At 41.8% G+C, this 24,017-nt stretch overlaps 2 protein-coding genes across 5 annotated transcripts; one reads left to right on the forward strand and one right to left on the reverse strand.

The window, feature by feature from the left end:
- Positions 1-368: 368 nt before the first annotated feature.
- LOC124138350 (N-glycosylase/DNA lyase-like) lies at positions 369-8,306 on the reverse strand. Of its 2 annotated transcripts, XM_048388974.1 has the most exons (6): positions 8,193-8,306; positions 6,761-7,562; positions 4,933-5,077; positions 4,464-4,513; positions 2,330-2,380; positions 369-1,524 (listed from the first exon to the last, which is right to left on the reverse strand). In XM_048388974.1, the coding sequence occupies exons 1-6, from the start codon at positions 8,273-8,275 to the stop codon at positions 1,435-1,437; spliced, it is 1,221 nt and encodes a 406-aa protein (XP_048244931.1). In that variant the 5' UTR covers positions 8,276-8,306; the 3' UTR covers positions 369-1,434. The 2 variants fall into 2 exon arrangements, with proteins under 2 accessions (XP_048244931.1, XP_048244933.1); XM_048388976.1 differs by lacking the exons at positions 369-1,524; positions 2,330-2,380; positions 4,464-4,513; positions 4,933-5,077 and adding an exon at positions 5,124-6,037.
- LOC124138349 lies at positions 8,304-23,562 on the forward strand. 3 transcript variants are annotated; one of them, XM_046504945.2, is made up of 6 exons: positions 8,304-8,374; positions 13,166-13,656; positions 14,740-15,063; positions 17,383-17,510; positions 18,743-18,974; positions 19,654-23,562. In XM_046504945.2, exons 2-6 carry the CDS (start codon positions 13,279-13,281, stop codon positions 20,944-20,946), a joined length of 2,355 nt encoding a protein of 784 aa, XP_046360901.2. In that variant the 5' UTR covers positions 8,304-8,374; positions 13,166-13,278; the 3' UTR covers positions 20,947-23,562. The 3 variants fall into 3 exon arrangements, with proteins under 3 accessions (XP_046360901.2, XP_046360900.2, XP_048244930.1); XM_046504944.2 differs by lacking the exon at positions 8,304-8,374 and adding an exon at positions 12,037-12,282; XM_048388973.1 differs by lacking the exon at positions 8,304-8,374 and adding an exon at positions 12,284-12,338.
- Positions 23,563-24,017: the final 455 nt, after the last annotated feature.

The raw sequence follows: 24,017 nt of genomic DNA on the forward strand, positions 1-24,017 counted from the left end.
AGGTGTGTGATTCTAGCGTCTCAGATGCCAGCCAGCATAGTGTTATGCTGAGTCACCACTGCGCCGGAGTGTGTCGTAGGCCATGTTGTTTTACCGCAAACTGGTACTTGATATCTTTTGCGTTGAGAATAGACAGGGACCCAGTTGAATTGGCACCAATTACGTCATAATCTAAGGGGGATAACTCAGGCCTGTTTAGCTCGAAAAACGAAGGCCTCATAACGGCATATCATTTTCACACTATTGTGAGCTTCCTACTTTCACTGTGAAAAAAATGAGTGTATATTTTCAAACACAGATACTAATTAATTCTAAAATTGCGTTTTGTTTAGAAAAAGAAAGAAAGTGATTTTTGCGTGTACACTTCCCCTTTAAGCAGCACTAGCTTTAAACTCATGACATTAGCCTTACTTCAGTCCTCAGGACCAGTCTTAAAACACAGATTTCTAAGGCTGAGTATGCCCAATGTGATGTTGAATTGATGCAAGACATCTGATCCTATAAACCGTATTTGCGAGTTGAGTCATCCCACAACCTGGTGAGAACACTTTCAGGTCATGTAGGGAGGGAGTCTGTCCCCTGAAAAAGTTGGATTACCAGGGTCCACTTGCACAGAACAAGCTTAGCGCTACAATTATTGTAAATCTTTAGGGTTGCAAACTTAGGCTTCGGCTACAATTGCCATCCTCTTGCACAAAGCGATTGTAGGCGCCTAAGATCGATTGTAACAAAGATTGTTCTGTCAAGTGAATCCTGGAGATCTACCGAGAGCAGAGATTTATCTAGGTTTCCAAAAATAATGCCCTTGGGGGGAAAATTGGGGACATTGTTACTTTGTTTGAAATTAAGATTATTGGTTTTTTTCGTAGATTCAAAGGTATTTTGACATGTTTAATATTGAATAATAACACTGCATTCCATGCCATAATGTTAAACTAATCATTAATACCACTGCCTCTATATTGGTCCTGCTATCAGTGAAGTACAAAGACATAACATTACTATAACAGCATGAACTGGGAAATGTTTCATTCCAATTTGGGATTTGTTACTGACATCTAAGCAGGTCTAGATAAATACCTGGAGAGTTCCCTCCCCTGGTCCATCACACATTCAGATGGAGTCCATTACAAGTCCATTTTCACAGATTTCATTCAGAGATATAGCCCCACATCACATAATGGCAAGATTTGCTATTTCACAGTTATAAGAGTGGTACAGATTGTTAGATATCACAGCTGGAAGACTTGGAGACTCTCTCTCATATTGAAGACGTGGTGGGTCAAAGGGAGGACCAGATGCAGGTGTTGTGCTAGATGTTCCTCAGTGACGATGTGCAGTAAGATCTCTGTCCAAACAACCTCAGACAGAATTCTGGTTTGTAGGTTTTCATTTTCAGAGCAATCTGAGACTGGGAATCCGCAAATACGGAAGTCACTTTTTCTTGGTCCGTTTAGCGGATGTTGTGTCCTTGCTTCGAGCCTGTGCTGGCCTTTTCACAACATTTGACGACTTCTTCTTAACCTGTACAAATGTAATAAACATGATAAACAACAGTTAAACATTTGGATCATGGTGCCACAATAAACACAGTCACAAAAACTCAAAATATTACTGTCTATATAAACAAACTCATGTCACACCTCATGTATTATCTGTTTTGTTTGTTGGTTGCTTAATGCCACATGCAGCAATATTCCAGCTATATGACTGAACCAGACAATCCAGTGATTGATATTTTGAGCAACAATGACACACTATCAACCAAGACACTGTGTCGCCTCTCACAACCAGCCTAGGTTGCTGGCGATCAGCCCTAACTCGTAATCCCCTTGGGGATGTGAGCAAGTATAGCTGGCACGCACTAGAGTCCATATTGCAGCAATGTGGACACTCTAACAACCCTGCAGCCTTGTCACCATGTTATGTGCCATCTGGTCTAAAATGTCATAAGGCTTTGTTGCTTCCACATATCTTAAAACAAAATATCAGGTGTTTGGACATTTATTTCTGGTTGTCCATTTTTATCTACATCAAGTTTCCAGTTTCCATCTGTCACTGACTAAACAAGAAATTCCCAGGCCACATGTTGTGAGACTGTCTTCATGCATGGCTTGTTACACCTCAAGTAAAGTGAGTGTGTCAGTGAGTATGTTTTTACGCTGCTTTTAGCAATATTCAGCAAGGACACCAGAAATGGGCTTCACACATTGTACCCATGTGTGGAATCAAACCGGAGTCTTTGCGTGACGAGCGAATGCTTTAACCACTAGGCTATCAAGTAAACACCAATGACACTGGAGTCATTGTAGCTGTTCAACATGCTCACCTCAGTCTTGTCAATGTCCTTAAAGTGCTTTAGATCAGCAGCAAACAGCACCTGCAGACACAAGGAGTGAGTGAGTGAGTGGGGTTAAACGCTGCTTTGAACAGTATTCAACTTAAATCAGGGCATGTCAGCTTAATGTGGGAGGAAAGCCCGAAATGATGCAGGTCTTAGACGTTTACCACTTTGGTGAAACCCACGAGCACGGGTATGGTGCTGACAAACCTAGAAACAGAATCGAGGCGAACCGTGATTCAAACCCACAACCATATGTTCTAATTGTGTTTAAATTAACAGGTAGGCCCTTTTTAACATTGTCTTTTGAGGTTGCAATCAATGCAATAATATATAATTAAGCATAATAATTCCTAAATATTCATCCTGTTATCAGTGAAATATGTGTTAAATCTACAAAGCCATAAATTTAGCTATTAGTTATTAACATAAATTTGAAAACTTTTGATTCCATTTTGGGAATTTTTAATGACATTTGCTGCAGACTCGAGGACAAATATCTGCCTCTGAGCAGGTCTAGATAAATAAATCACGGTATTGTGATGAGAACAAATTATACATTAATAAAAAATACATTTAGAAAGCATAAAAACATGTCATCAATGGACAGTACAACAACTAGATTATCACAGATTATATCAGAAACTATTATAAATAAAAGACTTATAAATACAATATGGACAGTATAAAAACTGTCTACAGATCACCAGCAACCAAAGGTAGATCGAAAACCATACCAGTATTGAAGATAAGATAAATGTGCTTTTTCTGAAGAGTTTCAGTCTTAACATAGAACACATGTGGGAAAATATTTGTTATCAAGCAAAAATATATAACAATAATGATGACTTGGATGGTTTAATTCTCCACTGTTAGTCTACACAAATAAATATAAATGTAAATATGGCTAATTCTTTCTGTAACAAGGATGAGACTGTGTATGGTGCCTCCTCCAAGCATATAACAGGGATAACACAGAATGGGGCTGACACATTGCATCCATGTGGGGAACTGAACTGGGGTCTTCAGTGATAAGTGAACACTTTATCCACGAAGCTACCAATGGTACTCATTCCTTGTAACCATGGTGAACTTATCGAGTGGGCCTTATCAAGCATACTCCCCGCCCACAGAGCTGTCTGCTGTAACCATGGTGAACTTACTGAGTGGGCCCATCAAGCATACTCCCCGCCCACAGAGCTGTCCGCTGTAACCATGGTGAACTTACTGAGTGTGCCCAGCCAGCATACTCCCCGCCCACAGAGCTGTCCCCTGTAACCATGGTGAACTTACTGAGTGTGCCCAGCCAGCATACTCCCCCCAACAAACTGTCCGCTGTAACCATGGTGAACTTACCAAGTGGGCCCAGCCAGCGTACTCCCCCCCACAGAGCTGTCCCCTGTAACCATGGTGAACTAACTGAGTGTGCCCAGCCAGCATACTTCCCCCAACAAACCGTCCCCTGTAACCATGGTGAACTTACCAAGTGGGCCCAGCCAGCATACTCCCCCCCACAGAGCTGTCCCCTGTAACCATGGTGAACTTATCCAGTGTGCCCAGCCTGCAAACTCCCCGCCCACAGAGCTGTCCCCTTTAACCATGGTGAACTTATCCAGTGTGCCCAGCCTGCATACTCCCCGCCCACAGAGCTGTCCCCTTTAACCATGGTGAACTTATCCAGTGTGCCCAGCCTGCATACTCCCCCCCACAGAGCTGTCCCCTGTAACCATGGTGAACTAACTGAGTGTGCCCAGCCAGCATACTTCCCCCAACAAACCGTCCCCTGTAACCATGGTGAACTTACCAAGTGGGCCCAGCCAGCATACTCCCCCCCACAGAGCTGTCCCCTGTAACCATGGTGAACTTACTAAGTGTGCCCAGCCAGCATACTCCCCCCACAAACTGTCCCCTGTAACCATGGTGAACTTACCGAGTGGGCCCAGCCAGCATACTCCCCCCCACAAACTGTCCCCTGTAACCATGGTGAACTTACCGAGTGGGCCCAGCCTGCATACTCCCCCCCACAGAGCTGTCCCCTGTAACCATGGTGAACTTATCCAGTGTGCCCAGCCTGCATACTCCCCGCCCACAGAGCTGTCCCCTGTAACCATGGTGAACTTACCGAGTGGGCCCAGCCAGCATACTCCCCCCACAGAGTCCTGAAGGAATCCCCTGTAAAAAGAAATGTTGGCTGGATCACATGTCAGAAAAAATGTCATTTGTTTCTTAAATGAAAACATGTCAAGCAGCATAACAAATATTTACTGCTTGATATGACTGATGGATGGTGATTTTTTAAATTTCTTTTTTCATTTGAAGAATCATAACAACAATAGAGTAATCACTCAGATTTGAAGGAAGGTACATGATGTAGATGTTAGCCATATTATTAAACTTTCAGGGACAGAAGTGTTTGGAGGTTTGTTTCTCGGTCTCATGTTCACATAAATACAAACAATGTACCACCATCATATAGCTGGAATATTGCGGCATTAAGCAACATACCAACCAACCAACAAACAATGTCAAAACAAACCAATTCACTGTACATGTATGAATGAACATGACATATAATGTTTATTCTGGGTTACCTATTTCCCGATAGAGTTTATCTGTCAGTGACTTGCTGTGCTGTAGTTTAGGGATGTAGTGCCGAGCTGCGATCTGCCACACATGCGTGTCTACCGGGATTGATCCTGGCTTGTCCATGGACATCAGACATACGCAGTCCGCAACCTACACAACATAGGGCATCATAGACATAGGACTGACGCAGTCTGCAACCTACACAACATAGGGCATCGTAGACATAGGACATACACAGTCCGCAACCTACACAACATAGGGCATCGTAGACATAGGACATACGCAGTCCGCAACCTACACAACATAGGGCATCGTAGACATAGGACATACGCAGTCCGCAACCTACACAACATAGGGCATCATAGACATAGGACATACGCAGTCCGCAACCTACACAACATAGGGCAACGTAGACATAGGACATACGCAGTCCGCAACCTACACAACATAGGGCATCATAGACATAGGACATACGCAGTCCGCAACCTACACAACATAGGGCATCGTAGACATAGGACATACGCAGTCCGCAACCTACACAACATAGGGCATCGTAGACATAGGACATACGCAGTCCGCAACCTACACAACATAGGGCATCATAGACATAGGACATACGCAGTCCGCAACCTACACAACATAGGGCATCATAGACATAGGGCATACGCAGTCCGCAACCTACACAACATAGGGCATCATAGACATAGGACATACACAGTCCGCAACCTACACAACATAGGGCATCGTAGACATAGGACATACGCAGTCCGCAACCTACACAACATAGGGCATCATAGACATAGGACATACGCAGTCCGCAACCTACACAACATAGGGCAACGTAGACATAGGACATACGCAGTCCGCAACCTACACAACATAGGGCATCATAGACATAGGACATACGCAGTCCGCAACCTACACAACATAGGGCATCGTAGACATAGGACATACGCAGTCCGCAACCTACACAACATAGGGCATCATAGACATAGGACATACGCAGTCCGCAACCTACACAACATAGGGCAACGTAGACATAGGACATACGCAGTCCGCAACGTACACAACATAGGGCATCATAGACATAGGACATACACAGTCCGCAACCTACACAACATAGGGCATCGTAGACATAGGACATACGCAGTCCGCAACCTACACAACGTGTCAGCAAATGGGGTGGAGTGGAGTATAGCGTTGAGTTCAAGATTATTACATTTAGACAGCGTGCAAGTGTGTGTGTGGCTGCTTTTACTAGTCCTGATTAATGCTGATTTTATAGTGCTAGCCCACTGAGATACAATGCCGCAGTTTAACATTAATATCCCACGCAGACACAGTATCCGGACTCCGAGCCGACCAGTCCTTGTTTTAGCCCCATAATGACGAGAGCCAGGCAGGGTAACAAGTACCATCTTTTAAAGTCTTTTGGTATGACGAGGCCGGGGATCGAACCCCGACCTTCCGCTCTCTGGGCAGACGCTCTACCACTAGACCACAGAGGTCCACAAGTAATCAGATTACGCAGTTCATAATGTACACAATATATAAAGATATACACAGATTTCAGAAATATTTAGTTTGCTACCTATACATGTTCCATCATGTCATGTTAGTATACTTAGGGACTGACTATTTGATATTCGGGGGGAGATGCTTATGATCTATTTATATCAAAAAGATATTTGAATACATTAGTTCAGATATGCTTCAGGATAACAAAATTGCATATTTTGAAGCAGTGATAAAAAAATAGAAGCTGTTCTAACAAATATTTCAGGCGCCTCTAACTGACATAAAAACCAATGTATTCTGTGCCTGTTGCCTCACCTTGGCGCCAACACCACACAGCTTCATCAGTTCTCTCTTCGTATCCTCGTAAGGCATGTTCCTCAGGGAGTAGAGCCAGTCCTTTGTATGGTTGTCACATATGTACTTGGCTGTCACGTTGATGTACTTAGCCCTGTACCCAAACCCGAGCTCCCGCAACCTTGCTTCCACCCCAGGAGCCGCAAGTACTGAGACTTGTGGGAAGGTGTGGTACAATTTCCCATCAACCTCCATAATCTTATCGCCATAATGATCACACAGTTTCTCGACCATCGAGCTGATCCGGCTGATATGGTTGTTGGAGGAACAGATAAAGGAGAACAAATTTTCTACTGGATCTTGACGTAACATTCGGATTCCTTGAAAAGAGGATGATATTTTTTTGAAATTTTGATCAGCTGCCGACCAAGATTTGTAAAGTTTTCCAAGGTTGACATTCAGCTGAAAATAATCACGGAGAACACTTTCATTAACATCCTTTTCAGAGCTGAAGAGTGGTTCCTCCTTTAGTTCCAACTTCTTGTTTCTAATTACATTTACGTTAGTGTCACCATCCCCCATTTCACTGCTTCCAACAGGACACTCCATTTTGATTTTATGCTCATCTGATTTTACAGCCTGGTGGATGCTCTGTTTAGGTTCAGATTTTATCTGTGTTAGAAGACTTTGGTCAGATTTACATGGATCAGGTGCCCCTTGTCCTGGGAACACCTGGTAATAAACGTGTGATGCGTCCTGCTTCAGTCTCCATACTTGGTGTCCAATCACACCTGTCCACACACCTGGAGTCACCTCCTTCCACCTGCAACAATCAGAAAGCTATACAGTGAGTGAGTGAATCAGGTGAGCTAAATGTAGACATGGTTTTTCCACAAGTACTTGTCATTGAAAGCTACCAGCATACTGGCCCAATGACGAGAGCCTAATCGGGTTATAGCTAAATCGGCACCTCTGCAACATTGCACCAAGCGAAAACGCCCCAATTTGGGATTATCAAAATAAGGTGCCTTTTTCACTTGACCTTCAGTAGCCAGGTTCGCAAGATGAAATTGGTGACAGTTTGCTGAGGTAGCGTTTTAACTAGTTTGTCTCACAATCCTTGAATCATAATATTTTCCCTCCCACCCAGCCCTTTATACTGTAATCCTATAGCCCTAAATGAAGCCAGTCTAGATTGTCCACAAGTTCAGAATTTTCCATCTTACTGGGGAGCCTTTTCAATTGTAATGTCGTTGCTTGTTTCCATCAATATTATATATTATTAGACACTGCGTCAACCGTTTAGCCCGAATTGTCTAAGCTGAAGGGATCTCATCATGATGAACATGGTCGATGGTAGTATCATACCAGGCTTATTCCGATGAGACAGTTACACTAAAAGGAAGATCTGGGGCATTTACTTGACTAGAAAACCTTTTATTAACTAACCAACCTGAAGGACTGACCACACTTTAAAGTGTGGTCAAGGCGAAGTTCCGACAAAGCACATGGGATAATCTTCCATGCACTCGCCATTTTGTTTACATTATTACTTCCCTTTGAGATTTCCGCTTCCGCTGTCAATGGCAACGTTTACAAAATGGCGTCTCTCTAAATGGATACCATGATCACACAGTACGTAAAATATTTGTTGTTACTTGATATTGCTATCATGTCATTGTTTTATTTTAACATGTGCGGCAACTACCATTTAGCACAATGGAATTCTGTTGAATTATGCCTTTGTAAGTTAAGTCATTTGAAATTTTGCCAAGGATATATCTAATAAATAAAAATGGACTAAAGCCGTAAAGCCTAAAGGTTCAGTACTAGGCTAGTACTACCAGGGATAATTCTAGGGTGGGGCCTTGTGCTTAAGCCTCTAAATTTGAAAAAGGCCCACGATTTCAAATACAACGGGGCATGTTAACATTGTGATGTATGGGCAAGTGTGGGTGTACCTCTTGAATATTTAAAAATTTCACATAAAGAGACCATGTCAGAAAATTCATAGAGTGAACCCTCCAGTACCCATATACCCATAATAGGCCTGGGCCCACTTGCACAAAGCGATCTTAGCGCTAAGATGATCGTAACTCCCATACTTTAACATAGGCTTACAATAGTCGTAGTGCTAAGATCGCTTTGTGCAAGTGGGCCCAGGACATAATGCTTTGCTGTTAGTATGGGAATAAAAACTTGAATGTGGCTTGTTTAGATGAATGGGATAAAACAAACTATCCAAATTATTGTTCAATATTTTTAGATGATATTTCTAAATGGAACAGATATTTTCCAGGAAATAGTGATTATGAAATGAAAGCATGAATGTAATTGGCTTGACATGAGTGTTTACAAACGTGGAGCCTTATTGATTCCGTGGCAAGAATGCAGTATACCAGACACTTTCCGCCATTTTGGTAAGGGATGTGCACAAGCTCATTCCTAAGTAACGGTTTCTAAGTTTTTCATATGCCATTTTTGTCTCCTCGCGAAAATAACAGGGGGTAACAAATGTTATTAAATGCTTTCGTAAGTAAATGAAATTTTATTTACCAAAGTAGATACAAAACACAACGTGTGCGGCTTTATTATCAGCATAAAAAAAACATGGCGGATAGGTGTCCAGTATAATGCATGTTTACGAAAATATGTCTCCAGGGTATATAATATCTACTAAAAGCTTTGCATACTATGTATGCACCAGCAAGAACCAATTCCTACTGTATCATCACTAAACCACCTTGACTTGATGTGTACTTATCCATTCCCATAAATTTGAATCAACAACTTGCAGTTATATCAGGTAGGCCACACTTGATTTGAGAATCCTTGTTAAATCTATTAGCATGATAAGTAGAATCTATAAATTCAGATTTGAAAGTACTTCAAACTCATGTTTGAAACAAACAACTATCTCACTCATTGTTAAAGTTTAACCATATAATATTATTTGCATCCTAAAGAGACAAATGGGAACTAATGGCACCCCATTCATCTGCTATGTGTAACATGTAACAATTGTTATATTTGGGTTGACGCTTTCTTAGTAAAAGTACTAGAATCTGCATGTACTTTAGTTTACTAAGAAAGTGTTATCCCAAATATAACATTTGTTACATTTGACCACTTTCTAAATGGCATTGTGTGTTCGATGTGTACCGGTAACATGATTCATTAGATTGCGTTATTCGTTATCATAACAGAAATAACAGTCGTTAGCCCAGTGAGTGAGTGAGTTTGTTTCTACTTCGCTTTTAGCAATATTCCAGCAATATCACGGCGGGGGGACACCAGAAATGGGCTTCACACATTGTACCCATGTTGGGAATCGAACCCAGATCTTCGGCGTGACAAGTGAACGCTTTAACCACTAGGCTACCCGACCGCCCCTCATTAGCCAAGCTAAACTACACATTTTTTCTGTGGCACATTATATGCAATCTTCTTTTCTGAGCCAACGTAATCACACTTTACCAGCATTGTTGATGATATTTGATAGAATAGTAAAAATATCTTGATGAACAGAAAGAGTTAAATTCATGAACTCCGATTTATTTCGATCCTGTCTGTCTGTGTCTGGTAAATATTTTCAGCTGTAAACAATAACCGTATTGAAGTAAAATGGTATATTTACAATTATATACTGAAGTAAAGTGTAGACATGGCGACCTTGACCAGGTACCAATCCCTGATGTTCAATATAGGATATATTGTAGAGCCAACGGCGTTTCCATATCCAGTTGCCCATTTGAGCCATTTCATTCACTGTAACAGTGTTGTCATGGAAACATCCTGGATGTTTGTGACTACTAGGTCTGTCCTTATAAGCCGATAGCAGTATACGAAATGTTTGTCTTGTGATACGTATGTTCATGTTATGTTAAGAATGCCTCTGTGTATAGAGCGTCTGCTGGGAGAGAGGAAGGTCTGAGTTTCCATACCTGACTGCGTCAAACTAGGAGACGTTACAAGGTTTTCATTATTAACAGGACCCGTGAAGATTCCGGGGTAGAATAGGTCTTCAGCAACCCATGCTTGCCGTAAAAGGCGACTATGCTTGTCGAAAGAAGTGACTAACGGGATCAGGTGGTCAGGCTCGCTGACTTGGTTGAAGCATATCATCAATCCCAGACCGCCATCATAAAGCTGGAATATTGCTGAGTGCGGCATAAAACAACAAACAAACAAACAAACATTATTAACTGTCCTTAGTACGATATATCATCATAAAGGAGATAAAACAAGGACTTTTCAGCTCGGAGTCAGGATACTAAATAAGTGCAATACTCTTAATTATCATCTTAACCCCCATTTCACCTCACCACTGAATGTTCTATTCAGACAACACCAATACATAATCAGCCTCTGACAAATGCATAGTCATTATATGTACCTGTTTAACTTTTTAAACCATCTATCATACAGATAATTAAATTGATTTGGGACATAAGTTTTTATGGAGAATGAAGCCTATTGTTCAGTTTAAGATTGCAGTAAAGTGCAGTCAAGTGTTCCATACTTACGGACAGCTAGACAAAGCCATTAACAATAGTCAGCTATTTCTGTCAGACTGTTAACTTAGACAAGAACTGATGCAGGTTGTGTCCTATCTCTGGTCCATTGAACAAGTATGTTTCATCTGAACATGTTGGGGCACAGGTGGACCAGTCGTCTAAGGTTCCAAAATTCACACTACAGTGTTATGTCCCTTTGGTGTACCAGGAACCTGTGATCATGGGTTTGAATCCTTGGTTCAGTGTTGTTATATTTTTCAGTTTGTCTACATTTGTCTTTGACCTTTATAACTTTGGACTTTCCTCTTGTATCAACTTGACGTGCGATGATATAACTGGAATATTTTTCAAAGTGGCGTAAAACTAAACTCTCTCACACACCTGTATGTGCTGAATTGCTGGTAGTAAGAGCCGACTAAATTCATGATTGGTCAGGCTATGACTTGGTTGATTGTGTGTCATTGTGCCCCGACTGCTCGGGACGTTACTCATAACATCAACCACTGGTTTGTCTGGCCCAGACTGGATTATGTACAGGCTGCCTTGACAGTGTTGGAATATAGCCGACTGCAGTGTAAAACAACAAATTTGATAATTTCACAAATTGTCAAATGTTTATGAAGTGAGCAAATGCTGAATTATATGAATGGTAACAGCTATTGTTATAAATATTAATGACACATTAGTAGTTGTAAAACTGTACTTTGAGAGATAAGTAATCAATGGGTAGACTCTGTTCCCAACAACCCAGGGTTGTACCCAATCACTCAAGTACCAGCACTGAGTGTAGACTGTGGCAGTACAATAAGTACACAGGCTTCAGATTACAAGCTTTGCTTTTCTATATGCAAAACACTTTCTCCTGTTTACACGAGCATTTAGATCAGTTCTCTGTGAGGTGGAGACTATATGTTGTGTTAATGTGTATGGTAAATAATCAGTGTACACTGTTATTGGCTTATGTACTTCTTGGACGATTACCAAGTCAAGTCTAGAAGTGTTTCCTGAGCAGCCATATGTTGACAGGTTTGTTCTGACATGCTGGTAGTCATGGGGGACAGATTACTAAGTCGAGTCTGGAGGTATTTACTGAGTGGCTATTTGTTCCTGTGTGTTGTGATGTGCTTGTAACTTGATGTCCAGTCATGGTTGACAGATTTGTAGGTCACGTCTGGAGGTATTATTGAACGGCTAAATGTTCCTGTGTGTTTTGATGTTCTTGTAGCTTGATGGGCAGTCATGGTTGACAGATTACTGTCAAAACTGGAGGTATTTACCGAGAGGTATATGTTCGTAAATATGACTTTATTTTATTTACAACAATGAAATATTTAGGTTTGGGACTTAAAACTATGTAAGATCAGGTAACAGTAACCAAGTAGAAATTTTCTTGGTTGCATATATCACAACTGAAGGGACTCAAGATAGCTTAAATTAGCCACGATTTAGAGACAAATGGAGTTCATGAATCAAGCCAATTGTAAGAGGCAGATCCAGGATGCTTTAAGGGTTAGGGGAGGACTTCAAATCAGAAACAAGGATGGCGGGGAATACTGATGGCCCACCCCTGATAAGCCACTTAAAATACAGGGACACAAGTGGACCAATCATCTAAGGCGTTGCAATTCGCTTTGCAGAGTTGCATCCCTTGGGCATGCCAGTAACCTAATATTTTTGTTTCGAGTCCTGGTTCGTCCCGATTATGTTTCTAGATTCAGCAGCACCATGATATAACTGACATACTCTTCAAAGTTTTGTTAAATCCAACTCATTCACACACTCTCACTATTACTCTCAAACATATTGGAAACTGAAATTTGAACAAGAAAAATGTATGCGATTCATTTATTAATTTTGAAGGCAAAAGTGTTTAAACCTCATTCATCAAAAGAATCTTTATATTTTTCAGATAAAAAAGAAACCAGTGCGATTCAGCCTCTCTTGGGAGGGTTAGACCAACTGTGTGTCTGGAAGCTATGTGATAACAGCTCCCGGGCAATCTCGGACTGAAGTGACGTCATTATGGTCAGCATACCGGATTGGGCCAGGTTCTCGCGCCTGCATGACCTTAAGTCCAACAAGAATGACCCCAACTCCCATCTGCGGAAGTACTACAAACAGCGAGAGGAGGAGGCGGTCCGGCAGGCAGAGCAACAGGGATACTTCATTGTGCCCGAGGAGAAGTTCATTCTGGAACACTGCAGGGCCGCGAACAGGAAGGCCAAGAGGCTGAGTCAGCTGTTTTTAGTACAGTTGAATGGACTGCATTTGCGGAAAGTTGGTGAAATAAGCATGTGTTTGAATCTCCAGATATGTAACCTTAGCAACAACTTCCTGCCCAAGATAGAGCCCCTAGCAGGATGTCGTCATCTTGTCAAGCTAGATCTCCATAGCAACCAGGTAGGGACATTTTTAAAAATTTATTTTAAAGTTGTATACTTGTTATTAGACATAAATTTTAACTCTCTGTGTTCCATTCTATTCCATTCATTATATGCTGAGTTTTATATATTCAATCTATAAAAAACATCAACAACAAAATTTGACATTTGACAAGGTCTGAAATTCTGTTTCATCATTAAACATGTTTATGTTTTTTGTTTATTTTATGACATTACCCATGACATTAAAGGATTCAAGTTTTGACCTTTCTAGCTCACCTGACTGAAAGTCAAGTAAGCTCATGTCATGATCTGTTTGTCCGTCATCTATCGTGTCGAGTTGGCCATCATCATCATCTTCTCCTCAGAAACCACTGGACCCATGAATCTTTAAAACTTTACTTACTGTTTCCCACCAATGGTGACACCCGGATTTGTTCAAGATGTTCCAATCTGATTTACAATATGGCCGCATCGACAGCCATTTCAAAAGTTATTTATAGCCATTATTGAAATTTGGTACATGTGTAGTTAGTACTGAGATTCAACATACAGTCAAACCTTGTTATTTTGAACCCCGTTATCTTGAATGTACCGATATCTCGAACCTATTCTCCGGTCCGACCGCCTTACTATAATAATTACAGATAATTTGCAAGTGTTTCTGTGGCATTTGATTGGTTAACCAAGCGAAAAAGGTCGGGGCTTGTGTTGAATTATTGCATTGAACAATGTCACCGATTTCATATTGGTGTCTTATAGTTTTGGTGTGTTAATGAATAGATATAGCAGTCTTTGAAGATATTATTGTTGGCATATATTTATTTGTATACTTATTTGACTTCAAAATGTTTTTGCCTTTATGGACGTATAAACGTGGGCACATTTTGCATGATTTCACTACACTGATTTACTAAGTACGCACATCGTTTTTCCCACTTATACATCAATAAACGTAAATACATTGAAGTCATTTCTTAAATACTATTTACATCACAATTCAGATCCTAAAACATTTTAATTTTGATTTTGATTTTGATTTTGATTTTGATTTTGATTTTGATTTTGATTTTCATTAAATGAATTATATTAACTATTTCAGTTGTCTTCTATCCCGGGAATGGCATTCTGGTCTGGGTTTCGCAGACTGAAATTTCTGCATCTGCATGACAATCCATTAGGCAAGTTTGAAACAATTCACAGCCTGGGGACCTGTCCTCGTCTGATTGGCTTGACCCTGTATGACACTCCTCTCTGTCTCCGCAAGAACTACCGGCATCACGTGGTCAACTCTGTGTGGACTCTGCGAGTCCTTGACCACCATGTTGTGTCTGATGAGGAGATCATTGAGGATTCCAACTTCGGGGGGATGTTTGCCACGATGAACCCTTCCCTGTACATTGAGATGTGTCTCCCTGGAATGGAGGTAAGACTTATCACGTGAATCACAAGCAGAGAAACCCAGACCTCCAGATAATGATTTAGCCATTGAGCATTTTACTCACACGGTATCATTCACTCAATCTCATTAATATCAAATCTTAGATCTCGCTACCTCTAAACAAAGATCTGAGGACATCCAATTACGGGTCACGTCAGAATGACCTAGCGAGTACTTTGATTGACCAATGGAATGACTGACAAGAAGTCGACATTAGCCAATCAGAAGGCAGCTTATTCATGCTTTACGGCACTAATTTCAAATTGGGGACTACGCTTCGAAACATATTTTGACAAAAATTTGAAACCTGAACAAAAGAAAATTCTGGAATGGCTAATAGATGGTCTAGATTGTATGGATTCAGTTGTTAACCCTGTAACTTTTCGAAATACCCTGTGTAAAAAGTTTTCGAGGATGCATGATTAGAAATCACATTCTGACTGTCACTTTCATGATCTGGTAAGCGACGCTCTGATTGGTCAGATGAAAGGTCGTTCTGACGTGACCCCTAATGGGATGTCCTCAGATCTTTGTTTAGCGACAGCGAGAACTACGATCTGATTTTAATGAGATTGTCATTCACTTTGGGTATTGATAGTTTTCTTTTGATATTAATATTTTTTTCCTCCTGTCAGTCCAGTCTATTGTTGGCCATATGCATTCTACGGAGGTACGTAGTGTGTACAAAACCTGTGAAGTATTGAAGATTCAGTTATATTGAGTAAGATGCACATTGGCTTTACCCTGTATCAAATGTTGTTTGGTTGTTGTTTTCTGTTTATACATGTAATCAAATGTTAACAGTATCAAATGTTAACATCAAATATATAAGACGCTCTCAATTTTTAGCCATATAGCATTGAGCCATACACTTAATGTTTTTCATGCTAGAATACCATTAACTTATTAATTACCTATCTGCATTCTTACTATATCTATGTTATGCAATAATACTGCAACAATTTTGCATTAAACCAAGATTAGTCACATGGCTTAGTACAAAAAACATCTCAGTTTTATGAATCTAACCTTTTCACAAAGGGGAGTCACTATTTATTAGGCCCGTGAAGATCCGGGGTAGAATAGGTCTTCAGCAACACATGCTTGCTGTAAAAGGCGACTAGGCTTGTCGTGAAGGGCGACTAACGTGATCGGGTGGTCAGACTCGCTGACTTGGTTGATGCATGTCATCCATCCCAATTGCGTGGATCGATGCTCATGATATTAATCACTGGATTTTCTGGTCCAGACTCGAATATTGCTAAGTGCGGCGTTAAACAACAAACAAACAAACACTATTTATTATGATATGCAATAATGCTGCAACAATTTCTCATTAAACCAAGATTAGTCAGGTTTAGTACAAAACACATCTCAGTTTTATGAATCGGTTAAGTGCGATGTAATAACTTACCTTTTCACAAAGGGATGTCATTATTTATTATGAACATGAATACCATCATAATTTGAAAAGAGTTGTGCTTTACTGTTCAGAATGTGAGCCTTTATATACAGCAAAACCCAGTAATTTAAGATGTACTCTTCCCAGTGAAATAATCTGGATTTTCAAATTTCCAGATTATCCAACATTGTAACAGGTAATATCCCGTGTATATGTGTACGCATCCAATCAGTTGCTATCCGGAATGCAGGATTCCCGTACTAACATGTTCAGGACTATAAGGGTTTCAGTGTTTAGTGACATTTTATAGTTTTTGATCACAAAGTTACAGTGTAATATTTTACTGCCACTTCGGCAATACCTACCATGTTTCCCATTCCATGTTCTGTTACTTTAGGCTTAAAAAATGATAGTGTTGGTTCTCAGGCACTGCCCAGATCATCATAAAGTCTGCCGCACGTTTTCTTTTTATTTCAATTTTTTTTTTAAATTTAAGATCCTTATACAATGAGATCCAATACGTCACACAGTTATTTCCTTTTACATGCATTCTGCTTTACTGCGCATCTCGTGTTATGGTCATGGCGGCAATAGGAGTATAGGGAGGCCCTCTCCCAGTTTGATGGTACACAACAGCTGTTTATTTGGGAACATACTAGTTTGAACAAGCTAAAAAAAAACAACAACTGCCCGCCAGCACTCTATTTTCAAAAGTCATTGCCTGAGAACCAATTTTTTATTTTTTTAAACCTTTGCGTTATCCCCTTTAACTTGACTTTGTATCGTCCTTGGCAACTTCATGAAGGCAGGCACACTTGCTCTGGAGTATTTAAAATGCTCCTGAGTTTACCATGACATGTAATTTATGTACTGTAACTCAGTTTGCACTGGTGATGTTGCAGGACAACACGTACGAGGATGAAGTGTGGTTGCTGCAGCATATAGAGGCTCGCATCAACATCATCCAGGCCCACCGCTCCCCCGTCCTCATCATACAGAGATATTACCGCGGATACATCTCTCGGAAAAGGTGACCTTTGTTATTTCTGACTGACCAGGTCATTGTTGACCATTGTTCCAGGTCCTTCATGACACTGAGGGAAGTGGTAAAAAAAGTATACACTGTTAACAAATAAAAGTCTTTAAAGTCGCCCATTTGTGAGAAACCCAAATTAATCAGTTGATAAAAAGTAAATCTCTTTATTTTACAATATGTAGAGACTCCATCAGGTACACTCAGTAACAAAAGGTGGACTTATTATATTGTAATATATTAAAATCACAAACTGTGTGGTCTGAAAAGCCAGCAAATAACAATTGTATTATCAAATTATATTGTATTATCAAAACGTATTTTAGTCCTAAATTTAATTAAGTAATAAAATCTTCTTAGAATTCAGTATGAGGAGGGCTGAAAGATTTTTCACATTCATGCCTTTGAACTAACATACAACTGTTTGGTGCTGTTGATTTCTTCCAAGTTTTTCTAGAAATGATACTGATTTAAATCAAATCCCTCTTTGTGACATCTATTTGATGCTTGTGCAGAGTTGTTTCCCTTAGCTACAAGGATGTGCTGATCATGGGTTCTGATCCCTGAGTCACCATAGTTATGACCATTGATCTGTCAGCACCTTACAAGTGCTTGTGGTTTCGTGAAAGTGCTAATGTTAATGACACTTGGTATGTGTAAACATTTCTGCCATATTCATTGGCCAAGAAACGCAAATTGACTCCAAGTCAGATCTGATAATTTATGGTATTGACTTGAGTTGCTAACAAAGGAAAAGGACTTACCCAGAAGTGGTATTCCCCAAAACCAAAGCCAATCAGATGTTTCTGTTTGTTGGAACCCTCTGACTTTAGTGTAGCTAACATAGTTTCATATGTTGAATCTGCTCGTCTCTTTATTATATACTAAGACAATTATAGACTTTATATGAGCGCAATACCTATTTTCAAGAAGCCGAAAAAAGTATTGACCAAGGACTATTTTCGGGTCTATAAAAGCAGGTATTGACCTCATATAAAGTCTATAAATGTATAATGATACTTGAGCTGATGTAATTGATATATAGCTGGAATAATACTGATATCAGCTTTAACCAACATTTGCTCACTCACTCACTCACTCACTCACTCACTCACTCACTCACTCACTCACTCACTCACTCACTCACTCACTCACTCACTCACTCACTCACTCACTCACTCACTCACTCACACACACTTCATTTGAAACCCCGATCATATCTCCTTCAGACACAGTCTCGGTATTCAGCGCCACATCAAGAAGGGCATGCAAGCCACATCCTCCGAACTCCTCCCACCGCCACCATCTACACCCATGAACATTGCTGCACAGAGTTTGCAGGACCTGGGGCCTGATGGGATATCTATGGACTATGATACCTACATGAAGCATCGCCGACCGGGATCCCACATCCCCAGCGACGCCACGGTGACCTCGGTCCACCACCAGTCTCTTGTTGGGGTAAGTCTTTCATACATTTCAACATCATGTTGTTGTCTTGGGACATTGCTAGACCCCTATGAGATAATGTACTGGATATCTTAAAATGACAATGATTTTGTGAACTGCCTTAGAAGATATCCAAATTCTACTACAGATACCAGCCTCTTGACATTAATACTAGTATTATAATAATGCAGTTCAAATGGTCATGATACAGTGGGCCCAGGTGGCCCAGTTGTCTAAGGCGCTGCAATTCGCAGTGCAGAGTTGCGTCCCTTGGGCATGACAGAAACCTATGATGGTGGGTTCGAATCCTGGGTCGTCCAGATTATGTTTGTAGGTTTGTCAGCATCATACCTCTGCTTGTTGGTTTCACCAAACTTGTAAACTTGTGAGACCTTCATCACTTCGGGCTTTCCTCCATTAAGCTTACACGCTGTGATATAACTGGAATACTGTTGAAAGCGGTGTTGATCCTAACTCACTCACTAGCTCACTTATAATACAGCAAGTCACTTTTAAAACTATGGAAATTTTCCAAATATCAAATATTAGTCAGTTCAGCATGACCCTCAAACAGACATACAGAATCATCACTAATTTGTTGTTCCAAGCCATGCACTTTATCACACAACATCCTACATGTTGCTGAAGTTGAAAATAATTGGTCGCTATAACAGTGTTAGAATACTTGCAGAGTCTTGATGACCAAGGGGAGACGTCAGCAGCTGGGCCAGGGAACACAGACTCTCCTCGCAAAAAGACAAACCTTGTCATAAATCTTGCCAAACTCCAGAACAGCACATTCCAGAGTCTACAGGAGGATGCAGTTGCCATAGAAACCATCTTCTCAATGGATGCCCATGAGAGGAGTACTTTGACAGATTCTGTCCGCAGACCAAGGAGGAAGAAGAAACGAGACGAAGGCGCCAACAGACCCAGGAAGGTGAAAAGTGTCAAGCAGTTCTTTGGCCCAATGGTTGAGACAGTAGAAGAGGAGGATCAGGGAGAAGTGGGGGAGGATGACACGCCCATCACCCACTACCGTCTCCGTGGCAAGCGGCCCAACATCCACCTGGTGGACACAACTACTGAAATGATCCTGGAAAGGAAGGAAGCTGGGAGGCAGGTTCGGGAGGCGGAAGCTGAACATCACCGCAAGATCATGGATGCTCCTCTCCCCAGACTTGTGTTGCCCAAACACACCACAACAGATCAAAGAATATTTGCCCGGGTCCATGGCACCATGGGAATGTCCTGTCTGTTTGCTGTGCAGAAAGCGTACAAGGACCGTGAGAAGGCGGAAAAAGCTGCTGCAAAGATGGAGTACATCTTAAATATGCGCGAAGAACGAATGCGAGCAAGAGACCGGATAAATATGTATCATGAGGAAAAGAGGAATCAAGCATTAAAGAAGAGAGACCGAGACAGAGTACGGATGTTGGATTCTTTAGAACGGCACGAGCTACAGAGACTTAACTACCTTGACAGGCGCATGGAGGTCAAGAACAAGGCAAATGATGTTGCCAAGAGTCACAGGATCGACCAAAGTTTTGTGACAGAGTTCAACAACCAGCACACATCTGTTTCAAACGCCCTGCTGCGCCATGACAGACAGGCCAAGGTGGAGGACCTGGTTCAGTCCAAGAAAAGGTTCGTCCTTGACAAGAAGTGTGATGAGGGGGAGCAGCAGACCATGGTCCGGAAGTTCATGGAGCATCGGCAGCTGATGAGGCAGAGAGAGACTTCAACCACACGAGCTGCCCTCGGCACCAAGCTTCTCCAGGAGACCAACGAGAGGTTCATAGAAGCTCAGCAACGCGTGTCCCACTTGAAGACGAGGAGGGCCATAGTGCAAGCCTTCTATCCCCTGCCGCCCAACAATGTCCCGAGTTCTGCCGCTTCAGCTCCACCTGGGATCAGCAGATGGGAGGCGTCCGCTATGCTGTCGGCAGGAAGAATTGGTCGACATCATACCATGGTCCTATGATCAGTCTTCTTATGCTGGAGTTGATCTATCACCATTGCATGATGCGTCAGTTTAGCAAGTTATTCCTTGTCAGATGTGTGAGGATTTTTTTCAAGTGAGCTCTGCTGAATGTTTATGCTATGATTTTCAAACTGCTAAAATTTCATGATTGTGCCTGTTGTATACACTTCAGTATTGCCTACCTGTAAAATATCTTGCCTTAATTTTGAAGTATCAATGTTTAAAATTGAATATAACCCTTTCATGTCATTTATGTAGATAAGGTGTAATTTCTGAAAAGTTTCAAAATCTAATCTATTTTGAAATTGGTTCACGATGAGGACCAGCATATGCCACAGTTACCATGGTTACTGGTATATGTGGATGGACACTCTTACATCAGTAGGAGAACATATTATCCCATAATCTATGTTCCTCTTTGTGAGGAATAATTATAGATTTTGTTATAGTTTAATTACCTGTTGCAAGCTTTAGAAAGATTTTGTAAAACAAATGTGTAGTTTCGGTATGAAGTTTGATATGTTGTGTTCGTAGATAGTATGAATTTTGAATATAAAATGTCTATGTGTTTAATAAATACTTTTATCTTACTGTTAAGAAACCAGCAAGTTGTTTCATGATTAAGTATTTCTTCCTATGACTGTTAATATCATAATGTGTCTACATGATATCTACAATGCCAGGTGATCAGTCAAGGTTAATGAAGGTCAATACTGTTATCCGTGAAATGATAGGAAAAAGCGAGTCAAGGCTGGCAGACACTACAATGACAATAACGATTCTACTGAGACTGTACAGTTTCGTTGTCTCATCTATGAAGTTCACAAGGTTTCGGGCACCGTTGGGTTGTTTAGTGGTTAAAGCGTTCGCTTGTCACACCAAAGCCCCGAGTCGATTCTCGACGTGGGTTCAATGTGTGAAGCCCATTTCTGGGTGATAATGCTGGAATATTGTTAAGAGCGGCGTTAAACCACACTCTCACTCACTCACTCACTTACAAGCTTCACTGTGTCTTAAGTTCCCCCCAGTAGAACCTGACCAGTCTTGTCACATTGACTTCTGCAAACAAAGTCAAACAGAAATGCCAAAGTTTGAGTATTTCCAGCCTCATGGTACATAGTACTAAATGCAATGAGACTAACAGCAAGACCAGTTGTGACAGATGTGGAGTGCCGGAAACAATACAACAATATTTGTTATACTGTCCAACTGTCCTTCCATTTTGGGTAAGTTTTTTTAAAATGGATGAAAAGGAATGTAAATATATTGAAATTTACAGAGATACAGTATTATTTGGAGTGAAAAAAGAGTGTGTCCATGGACGAGACGATACACAAATACCTTCTACTCACGGCAAAAAGAAGTCAAGGACAGTAATGACAATGCAATTCTGTGAAATGTATAGGAAGATGACAGTATCTTGTGATTTGTGGTTAATATGCATCCCATGACTGCCAGTTTTTAATAATTTGAGCATTTGTTGGTGTTCAGTGTACCAATAGACTTGTTACAACATCTTTGTGTAGTATCTCTATAGAAAACTTGTTATAAGATGTGGGTAAATACAGCACCTGTATTGTTAAGTGGTTGCAGTATCTATCCTTACAAGTATTGTAGGACACTCCATAGACTTGTATCTATCCCGCCTCCATGTAGTCTTCCTTGCGTCCATGTAGTCTTCCCTGCATCCATGTAGTCTTCCCTGCGTCCAAGTAGTCTTCCCTGCGTCCATGTAGTCTTCCCCGCGTCCATGTAGTCTTCCCTGCGTCCATGTAGTCTTCCCTGCGTCCATGTAGTCTTCCCTGCATACATGTAGTCTTCCCTGCATACATGTAGTCTTTCCTGCGTCCATGTAGTCTTCCCTGCGTCCATGTAGTCTTCCCTGCGTCCATGTAGTCTTCCCCGCGTCCATGTAGTCTTCCCCGCGTCCATGTAGTCTTCCCCGCGTCCATGTAGTCTTCCCCGCGTCCATGTAGTCTTCCCTGCGTCCATGTAGTCTTCCCTGCGTCCATGTAGTCTTCCCCGCGTCCATGTAGTCTTCCCCGCGTCCATGTAGTCTTCCCTGCGTCCAAGTAGTCTTCCCTGCGTCCATGTAGTCTTCCCCGCGTCCATGTAGTCTTCCCTGCGTCCATGTAGTCTTCCCTGCGTCCATGTAGTCTTCCCTGCGTCCATGTAGTCTTCCCTGCGTCCATGTAGTCTTCCCCGCGTCCATGTAGTCTTTCCCGCGTCCATGTAGTCTTCCCTGCGTCCATGTAGTCTTTCCTGCGTCCATGTAGTCTTCCCTGCGTCCATGTAGTCTTCCCTGCATACATGTAGTCTTCCCTGCATACATGTAGTCTTTCCTGCGTCCATGTAGTCTTCCCTGCGTCCATGTAGTCTTCCCTGCGTCCATGTAGTCTTCCCCGCGTCCATGTAGTCTTCCCCGCGTCCATGTAGTCTTCCCCGCATCCATGTAGTCTTCCCTGCGTCCATGTAGTCTTCCCTGCTTCCATGTAGTCTTCCCTGCGTCCATGTAGTCTTCCCCGCGTCCATGTAGTCTTCCCCGCGTCCATGTAGTCTTCCCTGCGTCCAAGTAGTCTTCCCTGCGTCCATGTAGTCTTCCCCGCGTCCATGTAGTCTTCGCGTCCATGTAGTCTTCCCTGCGTCCATGTAGTCTTCCCTGCGTCCATGTAGTCTTCCCTGCGTCCATGTAGTCTTCCCCGCGTCCATGTAGTCTTTCCTGCGTCCATGTAGTCTTCCCTGCGTCCATGTAGTCTTCCCTGCGTCCATGTAGTCTTCCCTGCGTCCATGTAGTCTTCCCCGCGTCCATGTAGTCTTCCCCGCGTCCATGTAGTCTTCCCTGCGTCCATGTAGTCTTTCCTGCGTCCATGTAGTCTTCCCTGCATCCATGTAGTCTTCCCCGCGTCCATGTAGTCTTCCCCGCATCCATGTAGTCTTCCCCGCGTCCATGTAGTCTTCCCCGCATCCATGTAGTCTTCCCTGCGTCCATGTAGTCTTCCCTGCGTCCATGTAGTCTTCCCTGCGTCCATGTAGTCTTCCCCGCGTCCATGTAGTCTTCCCCGCGTCCATGT

The sequence above is a fragment of the Haliotis rufescens genome, unplaced genomic scaffold, assembly GCF_023055435.1.
Source record: "Haliotis rufescens isolate VD_foot unplaced genomic scaffold, xgHalRufe1.0.p SCAF_8, whole genome shotgun sequence".
Lineage (NCBI taxonomy): Eukaryota > Metazoa > Mollusca > Gastropoda > Lepetellida > Haliotidae > Haliotis > Haliotis rufescens.